The following is a 12557-nucleotide window of genomic DNA, read 5'->3' as shown; positions in this document are numbered from 1 at the left end:
CGTTTCTTCCTTTCTTGAAAACACATTGCCATTTTACACAGGCATACAGGCTTTTTGATAGCATATCTGGAGTCCAGGGTGTGGTTCTTCATTGCATTTTTCAAACACCTGGCTTCTTAATGCCAGCCAAAGTGGAGGAAGGAGGAGGGACTATGTTACATGAAGTACATTAGAAGCTTTAGCATTGGTACTGATTCTGCTTGGGAGCTGTCCAGGTTCTACACTGATGGGCATCAGCATTAAACTCTGCACAAAATTAGATTAATTTATTTTAGAGAAGGTTTACTAGATTTTCTTTAGGGCTGGTGGTAGGTAAGCAAGATGAAAGCCATTGTGCTGAATATATTTACTGACACTGGAATGAAAAAGTAAATGACACGCTACCTTAACAATTACTGTAGATATATTAAAGCTGACTTGAGACCATCACAGGCAATAAGCACTGGTGCTTACTGTAGTCTCCTTCTTTACAGAACTGTTTCTGGGAATGAGTTTTTCTGGAAAACACAGTATAGTCTAGTAGCCAGGTTTATAAGCAAGCAACTTCTCCTGTTTTACTTGGGTAGACCTTTTTTTGTGTTTTCAGAATCTAGCCAAAGCATTTCATAACAGGATTGGACTCTCCATCAAGTTCTCATGGCTCTTCAAGTTCCTCTGCGTCTGCTGAGCTATGATGGTTGTCCATACATACAATCATAGACTCCAACACACCAGAAGTAATCAGATTTATTGTGACTTGAAACAGAAAAGGGTTAAAGTTAAAGACATTTCTTTTTTGTTTCCTTTGGCTAAGGGTGTGTGCAGACAGTTTAGCTGATGAATACTTGTTTAGTTGAGAGCTCATGTCTTTATTCAGTAATTTTCTTTCAATGTTTTTTGTCAAGGGACTGAAAAAAAATTTATAAACCTCACAGCAGTCACAAACTGGGAAATAAGAAACACTTATCCTAATTGAGCTGTAGAGAAAAATAAAGTAGACTTAAGGGAGTACACGGTATGGAAGCTGTGTCCGTAGGTTTCTTGAATAGCTATAGCCTTCGTTTTGTGTTTGCTTTTGAGACAATACACCCAGTGTTGTGAGCTCATCTAAAAATTTTGTGTGTTGGCTTAGGGAGGAATGCACCTTTCCATGATTCGGTTAATTCTGTTAGTAAGACAATTCAGTTAATGAGGTGCAGAAATCCAGCAGGTTCCATTTTGAAGTACCGAAATATTCTGTTCGTTAGTTTTCTTTAGTTGCTTGGGAACACTGCTGCCTATCAAGTTATTAAAAAAAAAAAAAAAATCTTTGTTCAATGCTTTAGTCTGTCCTGGATATCTCCTAACCTTGCACTGTTACCAGTGCTTCTCTAATACGTGTGGAGGTGATTCTGAATTCTTGTGTCTCTTGCCCAGTGCTGAAAACAGTTAGTCAAGATGTTTAGCGCATGTGAGCTATTGTATCATTATTAGGGTAAGTCATACTTTCCTGATTCATGTGGCCTGAAAATGTGGCTTGATGATTTCTGTATGGACTGTAACTTAAGCAAATGCCTTCAATCGCTTTCCTCTGTGGATTTTGTTTTAAAAATATATTTTCAAAGATGTTAGTGGCTGCAGAGGACAAAATATGTTAATCAGGTGGTGGCTTTCAAAAACCTGAACAGAATTCTAAAGAAAGTGGGAGTGGAAACATTTATCTGCATTTCAGATCTCTTTAGATAAAGAGTTTTTTTTCTGTCTTTTTCAGCAATGAAATGTCCCATGTATCTGACATATGATCACTGTCACAAAGCCTGCGTAAAGCGCTGTGAGAATAGTACCAAACTCAGTGTCTGCAAGGATTATCCCACAGAAGGCTGCTTCTGTCCAGACGGACAGGTGATTTTTAATGACAGCTGTGTTAATGAAGAAGTCTGCACACGATGTGTCAGTGAAGATGGCACGTACCATCAGGTAACTATATACTTAGCAGCTTACCTTTGTGAGCGGTTGAGGTTTGTACTTTTGCAAGTAAACCTCTTATAAATCTAACTATTTTCCCCTTTGGATGCTTTATTTTCTAGCTCAGTTCCTCATAACCAGCCGGCTGTCAGCTCCATGTAGCTCCCCTAGTGTGAAATTGGCTGGGATGGATATAAAATTCACAGCTGGGACTGTGCAGACCCGGAAATGCATGACAAATTTGTGTGGAGGGAGGTCTAGAGGGAAGAGAGGAGGGAATGGCATAAGTCACCATTTACCAGGATAAATACTTCCATTCAGCAGGCTTTTACCAGTAACGACAATTTCCTCGTAAATCTGGAACCCTTGCTTAAAACATATCGTATTGTCTTAGCAAAGCTTACTGAAATATTTTCAGTGATTGATGTGGAACAGTGAGACTCACAACCTTATGTCAAGTTGTATTAGCCTACCTCCTGTTTGGTTTGTGTGTTTCTTTTTTTTTTTTTTTTATGAGAATCATTCCTTTGATGAAATGAATCATTTTAGTTTTACTGAAAATCTACTTTCCTCAGCTAAGTCAGACCTCTCTGTGGCAGAATGGGACTGGGGGGAGCTATGGGTGCTGGGTGCAAGATTGCAGTGGGAGACGGTTGATTTCCCTTTTAGCATCTCACAGCGGGTGTGCAAGCACCCCTGTGCGTCCCGTGTTCCAAGTGACAGGGGTCGTTCCTCTTCACTCCCAGCTACTCAACTCTTGAGAGTTTTCACCTAAGTCAACCAGTCCTCTTAAATCTGCAGTTTTGTTATGAGACTTTAAGAAGCAGCGGCTTTAATTTCAGTATTTTATGAGCTTTAGATTCTCATTGGATTTTTGGATGGTCTTATACTCATCAAATCTGCTGTCAAAGACATAATCACTTTTGTAACATAGGTTTTCTGTAAATAACAGAAGCCTCTGGCAGTATTTTGATAGTCTGTTATTTAAGTAAAAAGACAGATTTTAAAAAGTAAATGAATGTATGAACTCTGAAGAACATCGTTTTACATACACAAATTTAGACTCACGTTTAGATCAGCAAGAAACGTATTAAAATATTTACAGTTAAACTGAAAGGAAGCAAAGACTATTTGTGGCTGAAACATCTCTTTTAAATACTGTTTGCATTGATTAACGTGACGACAAAAGCAAAGCATCAAACTTAAGAGTCAACACCTTTCTTTAGGTGATAGGGTACCAGCGAGCCAGACACTTGGCTTGGTGAAGCAGTGTGTTGCGTCGGGAGTCGCACCGATGGCAGGTCTGCACCCGGAGCCCTCGCACGGGACAGGTCCACGCGTCCAAGGATCCCTCTTTGCCATGGCTTGTGCCTCAGTGCCGCCTGCTGACACTGTCAAAGCACAGCGCTGTGAAAAAGCATTCACTAAATATTATTTTGAGGGTTTTCTACTGCGTCGGGAAAGCGCGTTCTTTCGTTCTGCAACTGCGTTATCACAACGATGTTTTTCGAAACAAAAGGATAGAGTTTTCTGAAGGAATCATAGAATGGTTAGGGCTGGAAGGGACCTTCAAAGGTCATCTAGTCCAACCCCCCTGCAAGGAACAGGGATATCTCCAACTAGAATGAGCACAAGTAGCTTGTATTAGCTTTCATTTTAAGGTTACAGTATCTCCGTACATATGGCCATGATATTTTCTTTGTGTTCTGTTTTGGATCTTTGTTTTAAATGCAGTATCATTGAATTTATGTAGTGCTTACAGAGTTGGTAAAATCGAAGGGAAAAAAAAAAAACAGTCATTTTTGTAATAAAAAGAATAGAAAAAAAATCTTATTATTTCTTTCAAAGGAAAAAATAGCTTGCAATGTATATAATCACCGCCCTAAATACAGATCAGCTGTGCACAACTCTCAGTGACTCTGACAACTCTAGTTATTGTATTATGATTCTATGTGAAATGGTTATTGCAAATGCAGATTAAAGTCTAGGATCTGTGTGCCTTAAATCCCTGAATCCTCAGGCAATGCAGTGCATTTTCCATTTAAATAGTTATTTAAAGCCCTCATGGAGGAAAGCTCAGCACACATCTTGGGAATAATGTCTGCAGTGGTGTCTACTTGTTTCTGCAGAAGTTCTGAAATTCATGAGTTGTCGCATGCACCTTAATGGAGTTTTAACTCTGAAAACCTCTCGTCTGTACCCCAATGGCAAGGCTTAGGTGCAGCTGCTGTGTGGATGGGGAGGTGGAAGGCAGGGGAGGATCAGCTCACACAGCCGTTTTGCGTCTCCACCATTGCAGGATTAGCTGTGTGAGCAGTACAACATGCAGTGCGACTGGTGGTGGGTTATGATTTCCTTAACCCCCTTCTTTCCCTCTGGTATTCATTCCTCTGTTCCTTTCTACCCTAGATCGTGCTTGGGCTTACGGGTTTCTCAGTAGCAACACCCATATAGAGCTCTACTAACACCGTGCTATCTCTTGTCATTTCTTCTGATATTAGAAAAGAGACTCCTGCTGAAGAAAACCTGTGTGAAAATCAACGCTGCTGAAAATATTAGAGCAAATGTTGTGATTCTCTTTCTCTGTGTCTTGAAATGTCTACATGCTTTTCACATCACCACCTGCAAGTGTAGGCATTCTCTATCAGCTGCCTTCTTAGGACTCTTTAACCCTGAGGCCATTGGATGCTCTGGCAGAGGACAGAGTTGTTTTTGCAAGCTCCGAAATAATGTTCTTTACTAGCAAAACCTCGATGCAAGCTTTCTTTGACTAAAATAGATTTCCTTTGGATTAACTGATTCTATGTGATTTGGTTCCTAAGCTTTATTAAAACTCTAGTTGGCTTTTTCTAGCATGCCTGGTGTCTTATTCTTGCCATGCTGTTAACCTTTGAAAGTAAACTGTCTTTTCAGACTCCTCTGATGGCTTAAAATACATAGATATCTCTGGATATAGGTGGCAGTATGCTTAGCTATTTCCTTCCTTTATTCTTATTACTAGAGGTCCTAAAGGTCTCAGCAGACTGATATTTTTAAACTGCACTCTGGAGTTTTCTGGATGACACTTTTTCCCTTTATGGCATCCTGACCTACTCTACATGTTCTCACACAGAACCTGGATGGATTGTGCAAACTAACTTTATTGTCCCGTAGTGCATCTTTTCACTCTTTCTTCCCTATTCACATGGGTGTTAAATGTGGATAGTTCTTTATGGGTAACTACATCTTTAACATCAATGATTTCCCTCTCTGTCATGAAAAGTAGCAGTGTTTGAATAATGATACACTTTTCTGGCAGTTTCTGAAAGTGCTTATTACCTCCAGGTCATCACCATAGTGATGGTTTCAGATTTGGAATTGTGATAGTGCTTTTCCATATTTCAGTCCACTAGAAATCAAGTGATGACACCCCACATATTCTTAATTAAAAATATGCACTGTTTATTTTCCTTTGTTTAAGTACTACTAGTTTGGGAAAGCAGGCACTCCTATGTATTTCCCAAAATATTGTTGTTTCCCTTATTACCACTGAACATCCAATCATGGTGTGTAGGTGCATGAGTCCACTATTACTCATAAGAGCCTGCAATTGTATTTATAACATCTGGGCGTTTTCAGGCTTAAAACAATAGCAATTCCTCATCCCGTTCGTGCATTGTTTGCATCTTTTGCTAAATTGGTACACTGGAGTCATTTCAGAATTATGTCTCTCCTTAGGTTCTTACTGTTAACAGAGCAACCAACCAATGCTGCATAGAGTCTTCTGGTTTTCCAAATTAGTGTTACTCATCCTCACCCACTCCCATCGCTAACATACCAATGACCAGAATATTTGATTTCTTCTAACAATCTGTTTTGGTTTTTCTTTTTTTTCATGCAGCACATGGAAACATGGATTCCCACCAATGAGCCTTGCAAGATCTGCACATGTCTTGATAACAAGAAAGTAAACTGCACGGTCCGACCTTGCCCTACTGCCAAACGTAAATTGGTTTAGGTCTAAGTATGATTGGACTTGAATTGATGTTTTTGTTACCTAGTTTTCTAGTTCTTTTCCAAACTTGTTTTATGGATGTTTTCTTCTTACTCCAGCTGCTCAGTGCGGTCCCTGTGAAGTTCCTCGTCTGCGCAGGGACCCTGACCAGTGCTGCCCTGAGTACGAGTGTGGTATGTTTTTGTAAACTGTTGAAATCTTCTTGGTCCATATTTTTTACCAGATGCTTCAAAGGTATACAGTCCCTTTTTTTATTTAATGCAATGCTCCATTTTTGAAACCACTGAATGACCGTACAATCATCCATGTGGAAGAATAAACAACTCTTGAGAATGTAAGTCGCCATTCACTTACAGCTTAATTTTGTCTCTCTTTCTGTAAGAGATGAGGAAGGGAATGCAGCACTTTGTTTTTGTCTAAATGACATTAGAATGGTCTGTTTTTCAAGTATCTATTTTTGCATGATCTATGTTTGCACATTAAATATAACATCAGAACCTTAATCCTCATAACCCAAGCTTGAACTGTTCCCTAAGCTATTTTGAAAACAAATTCTGACCTGCTGAAATCTAACTCCATATTTTAGGATAGCAATTGAGCATAGGGAAAAAAGTTTAATGGGGACATGCGTGTCTGTTCTTGAGGACTAACTGGTCAGGCGTGGTCTTAAACACTCTCTCAATTTCTCTTAGTCTGTGACCTGGTTTCCTGTGATTTGCCTCCTGCCCCTGTCTGTGAGTTTGGCCTGCAGCTTGCTCTGACCAACCCTGGAGAATGCAGACCAAATTACACATGTGGTAAGATATTTTTTTTTTAGCAGGGAGTGACACTGGAATGTTGCATTTGAGCAACATTGACAATTTCCTCTAGACATTACTTTTTCCCTCCAAAAGGTTCAATTTTGAAGCCAACGGACATGTAATGATTTCACAGACTTGGAAGAAGAGTATTATTGGCACTTCCTGAGTCCATTTTTGAATTCAGGAAAAGAGAAACACTTTACTCTTGGATGTTTGTGCTCTGACTCTTATGCTTATTTTATAAATCTTTTTGATTGTATATGAGACAAGAATTTTTTGGCAGGGTAGGAACTTTTCCTGACCCTGCAGCACAATCTTTGACCTGGGTCTTTTATATCTGCATTACTTCTTAGTCTTTAAGTAGATTTAATAACAGTTTGCGGTAGCAATTAGTGCCTTGCTGCCAGAGAACTGTCTTGTTCACTCAGCGCACTCCGAAATGCCGTGTGCTTGACGTGGTACCTACCTTTTTCTGCTAGCGTGTAACAGAGAAGCCTGCAGCTTAGTCCAAAGACCTTCCTGCCCACCGCATCGAGAGCTGACTGTGAAGACGACCGAGTGCTGTGATAAGTATGAGTGTACCTGCAGCTGTACGAACTCAACAGTGACCTGCCCTCTGGGGTATCTGTCCAGATCTCTCACCAATGACTGCGGCTGCGTATCCACCACCTGCGTTCCAGGAAGGGTAAGGGGAATGAAGCGCCGTTTCCACAGATAAGAGTATCTTTTGTACATGGAGTGACAGCACCGAAGTAAGCGGGTAGCTGGGTGTTAACAAACCCCCAACGAGACTACCAGGTAATGATGCCAAGGCATTTTTAATTTACATATGCCTGAGAGAAATACAGCTGTTGCATCATGCTGTTGCTTGTTTTATTACAGTTGTTTATTCTGACATAACCAGCCCATTTTTTTGCAAGTTTGAGATGATCAGATTTATATATATATGTAAAAACCAAAAACATTTGAAACTTCAAGGTCATTCAAGCATTAGTAATTTCAGATATAATTTTTAAATATTTAATTTGTTTCTGGAAAACAGAGTTGCATGCTTTTGGATCCGTACAGTTACTATATATTCTTTCAGTCCTGTACTAACTTTATCAAAATATTTGGGGCACCTTAGACCTAAACTCCTTGTGCCCATTGATTATCTTTCCCTCTGCCTGAGGAGGCATTGTATCTTATATGAACTGTATTGCCACTTTTAAATTTTTGCCAAATTAATAGACTCTGTTAAAGCTTCACCAGGATATATTTTTCCTTATTTTGCTAACCTTTTATTAAGTTGTTATATTACATTAACCTTGAGGATAAGGTTGCTTAGAGGAGAGATTGCAGGGCAATATAACCTTTTCGTTGAAGCAACCTTACCTAACAGCTTAACATAGGGTTACTCTGTCTTGCAGCTCAGGAAATCTAGCTTTTATTTTCTATTGCTAAGTAGTTCATGACCTTGCATAAGTCATTTTATGTCTCTGTGACTTACTTGCTATATCCATAAAAATAAATGACATTCATCTCTTTAATAACATGCTGTAAAATTTACGAATAGAAAGTGCAATGTAAGAGATGGCACTACATTTGTGGTAGCTGTGATGGCCTAAGGATACAAGAGTATTAATGCTAGTAGCTAAAAGTAGGATCTTTTAGGATCAGCTGATTTAGCTGGAAGAAGTTTTGCATGCACGGCTCCTTCTGCAGGACTCATTGTTTGTTATCTCTACATATAGGGTCACATTATACTTCCAGGGAAACTGAGTCAGACCCGGGGCAATTCCACTGACGGCAGATACAATTCTCCAATACACTCTTTATAAAACAGCATCTTTAAAGGGTTGCACTCATTTTCCTTTCCTCAACAAAGTAGCCATAATTCTAAGACCTGTAGCATTTCTACTGGGTTCAAAATATTCTGTAAAATTTATGGTAGGTTTCACATCTTAAAAGGCAGCCTTTCAGAGCCAGCAGTGTGCTCTTAGAGCAGCAGTGTTTTCTTTCATATATTCATTGTTGCATTCAACAGGTGTGTGTGCACAAAAACATAGTCTACCCCGTTGGGACAACCTGGGAAGATGGTTGCAGGGAATGCTCTTGCACCAGTATGAGGGATGATGTTACAGGACTTCAGATGATGGAGTGTCACGACAAAGAATGTAACACATTCTGCTCTCGGGTGAGTAACATTTAAACCAATGCATTAGCCAGCAGAGCCCTGATGGGGATCTGAAATGATTACTTACTTTTTTTTTTACTGTGTGTTTAGAGAAACCAGAGAAAAATAGAAAATAAGTGTTGTAGCAACAAATTATCTTGGGAACAGAATCTAAGAGGCCCTAAGCATTACTGACTTTGTTTTAGGGTTATTGTTTTAGGATCATATCCTGCTGCCAAGGAAAACAGTGACAAGTTTATTTTATATTTCAATAAAAGGAGAACTGCATCCTGAAGTGTCTATCGTTTACACCACTTGCACAATAAGTACTCATGATGTCTGAAGTTCAGTTTCAAATGACTGTTCTAGCTGAGGTTCACTTTCTGAAGAGAACACTTCAGATTTCTCTGTAGCTTAGCTCTGCCCATTATAACAGTAATAACACCACATGCTGTGGCCTTTATTATGCTCAGACATCTGCTACATGCTATAAAATTATGTGGTCTTGTTTTGGACGCCCACAAAAGAAGTACGAGCTGCTTTGTTATATTTGCATAGCTGATCAAGCAGAAGGAGACAGATACTTGGTACAAAAAGTTAGTGGAAGAATTCTTGAAGGGTCAAAGGAATTGGTTAAAAGTCAGCAGCACTTGCCAGTGTCATAGATTAGAAGACTTTGACCGTAACAGGATTTGTGCAAACAAAAGTTCAAAATGGTTTTTATACTTTCTTTAAACTATCCAATTTACATCCCTAACATTCCTCACCTTAACATGATGTGGAGAATAAGGAAGTAAAAAATCGCTGTAAAATTAAACACGATGCCCTAGAGTTGCATTTTACTCTGGTATCTAGCACCTTGTGCCCATAATCCCTGAGCATTCACATATCCTTGCTTCATGAGGTTAGTCAGTGACGAAAGTGGAAATACACCGCTTGAGTCTGCAGAAAAAGCAGATGGCAGAAGAGGTTGCCCAGCCCAGCCAAGTGCTGACAACCTGCGCCCCTTACCAACTGCCACGGGGCCAGAGAAGTTGTGGTGCAAACGTCAGAGGCTACCACAAATACATTTTGCCTCTTTGTAAAGCTTTCAGCATGTACGTGCATTAATTGAGATTGTTCTTGACGGTATTAGCCAAGGCACATCTGACTTGAAGCAACTCCTCCTTAGTCCATGGTTTAGCGTGTTCACAATCTGCAAGTTCAGTAGGCTGTATGGGGTCCCTGTGGAACAGCTAGATGTGGCTGCCTGGGATTCAGAATATTCTCTGCAGGTCTTTTGCTGACCCAGGGTTTGCTTTTTCCCCTGAGTTTATTCTTCCCTGAACTGTGAAGTGAAGCACAGAAGAAGCTAATTTGTTTTTTCCTTCAGTGCAGAAGCAAAGATGAGCTAGTTAATTCTATTCAAATTTCTAAGTTGCTTTTAAAATATTTATGTTAGGCATATATTGCATTAGCCCACACAAAATTCAAACTGTTGACCAAGCAGCAAGTGTTTCCAAATGTATGCTGTGACATCAGTGCTTTCAGTGGTCCAGTAGCTGATAAAAGTCTACATGTTGGCCTGTGACTCAGCAGACTACCCTGGTGTCATTACAGGTGACCAGCTGGAATTTGTTAGTGGGAAATACAAAGGAGGGCACACTGCAGCAATAACTGCAAACACCTTTAATTAAGAAGCATTCTGCTTCTGTGTTTGATTCACTGTGCTGACTGGGATGCTACTGTGATATTCTGGGTTTTCTAGTGCTGCATAGGAGACAAGATTCACGTGCTTTTTTTCTGCTCCACGAGCAGGTTTTTCTTCTTCTTGCTGGAAATACAGTGAATCTCCAAACAAATGTGTTATGCATGTTCCTCTCCTCCTCGTTGTCTCTGGATCTTTGCAGCTTGTGTCTCACTGTTCTTCCTAAACCTTTTAACCAGTTTTAAGAAGTCTGCTTTTTTTTTTTTTTGAATGAGTCCCATTTATGCAGTCACATTCAGAACAGAGGCTGACAAAAATCAACGCATGATATTTCTTCTTCTTCCTTACTTTTGTTCAGTTGTATTTGGAAGAAAGCTCTTAATCAGCAGATCTTGTATATACAGCTATGAGAAGTTAGAGCTGTTCTTTCTGTTTTCTGAAAGACATCATTAATAATGTGTCTGGGAGTCAAAAACTGACCTCGGGCGTAGAGTATATATGTGCAGTACCTCGCGGCTCAGTAAACGTTGTTGTAGAAACCCTGCATTGTCTGACTTGTTTCAGATTCTCATTTGAATTTACACTAATTTGTATTTTAAAACCGTTAATTATGCACTGAAATTTGACTATGAACATTTCAGTTAAGCAAACCAATATCTGAAAAGCAATTCTCTTCTCCGAATCCTATTAAGCTAATTGTGCCTTGGTTTTCAAAGAATTTCAAATGCCTTAATACCACTATATTTCAATATGATTTAACTTACAGCCTCTGCACCAGAACAAGACTGGACAGTATACATGTATGTGCACTTGAGAAGGTGTGAACAAAATATAAAATTTTTTAATAATATTTTCGTCTGCTATGTCTGAAACACTACATAATTGCCTAGGACCAGAGCAAAAACCGAATCCATTAAAAAAAAACCAAACCAAGAACCAACAAATCAAACTAGTATTTTTTTTGCATGTGTAGAGTTTGGTGAGAAAGCTTGAGGATGTCCAATGCAATGAAAACTGTGAGGGTAGATGTGAGAACTTTCAGACTGCAAGAGGATCCCTTTGATTTTTATTTCTAGAAGAAACTCGTTTCTATTGTGGCAACTATTACGAAATATTAGTTCTAAAATATCTGGCCATGTTACATCTTTAACTTTATCAATAATTTGTTATTCTAATAAGGTATCACTAATGCAGAGCTACAGTTTCTTGACAAATCAGGCCTTAAGCGTTGCAGTGTCAAAAAAGTGTTTTTAAAACAAACAAGAAGCCTTGGTAGAAACCATGCCAGTTCTTTTGGGGAATCTGTCGTTTCTTCTGCTCCTTTAATGGAGCTACCAAAACTGTAGCTGCTGAAGAACCTGGATAGCTCAGATTTTCTTTTTTCCTTTGCTTATTCCTGATTCAGTGGATATACTTATCAAGGACCCCAGAAGTTCTGTAATCCATTTTGAATTGGCCTTATAGCTTATTTTTCAGTTCAAATTAGATGACACTGAATGTTGTACTGATATTGAAGGCATACTTTAATCATGGATCATCGCTAATAGGATGTTCAAAACTCTTTGCTGCTCATGGTTATTAATTCCATCGCCAGATCTTTAAGTTGTGCAGTATTGTTGTTGTCTATGTCATTTGACTTCTGTGGAAACAGCTAACAGTTTTTTAACTAGATACATAAGAGGAGAAAAAAAAACGTAATGCTTGTACCAGCTCTGTCACCTTGGTGAATGAACAGTGCTTCTGTTCTCCTGAGCACAACAAAATCAAGCTTAAATCACATCTGTAGTTTTAGAATGTAAGGAAATGCTATGGAAAAAAAGTGGATGTTTCGTTTAAATGAATCAATCCCACGGTTCTCGGAGGAGGTTAAAAGCAAATACAGACTTCTCATTTGCAAACCAGATGTAGGTTTGCTTCATTATATGGCATCGTCCCCTCACTTTTTCTGTCCTCTTCTATCTTTTTCTTACCAAAGTTTTGAGAAAGCAAGCAGGTACT

The 12557-nt window shown here is 39.2% G+C and overlaps 1 protein-coding gene across 1 annotated transcript in view; it reads left to right on the top strand.

Annotated features, from left to right (window-relative positions):
• The window catches only part of VWF (von Willebrand factor), a 139293-nt gene that overhangs the window by 102085 nt on the left and 24651 nt on the right, over positions 1–12557 (top strand). Inside the window, exons 38-43 of the mRNA XM_086610754.1 lie at positions 1730–1935; positions 5804–5906; positions 6016–6090; positions 6610–6714; positions 7197–7402; positions 8744–8893. Of these exons, the coding sequence (XP_086466880.1) occupies positions 1730–1935; positions 5804–5906; positions 6016–6090; positions 6610–6714; positions 7197–7402; positions 8744–8893 (845 nt within the window). The remainder of the gene's footprint in view (positions 1–1729; positions 1936–5803; positions 5907–6015; positions 6091–6609; positions 6715–7196; positions 7403–8743; positions 8894–12557) is intronic.

This window comes from Tauraco erythrolophus, chromosome 4 (assembly GCF_009769465.1).
Source record: "Tauraco erythrolophus isolate bTauEry1 chromosome 4, bTauEry1.pri, whole genome shotgun sequence".
Classification (NCBI taxonomy): domain Eukaryota; kingdom Metazoa; phylum Chordata; class Aves; order Musophagiformes; family Musophagidae; genus Tauraco; species Tauraco erythrolophus.
The sequence above is the reverse complement of the archived record's forward strand: the minus strand, read 5'-3'. Positions and strand labels throughout refer to the sequence as shown.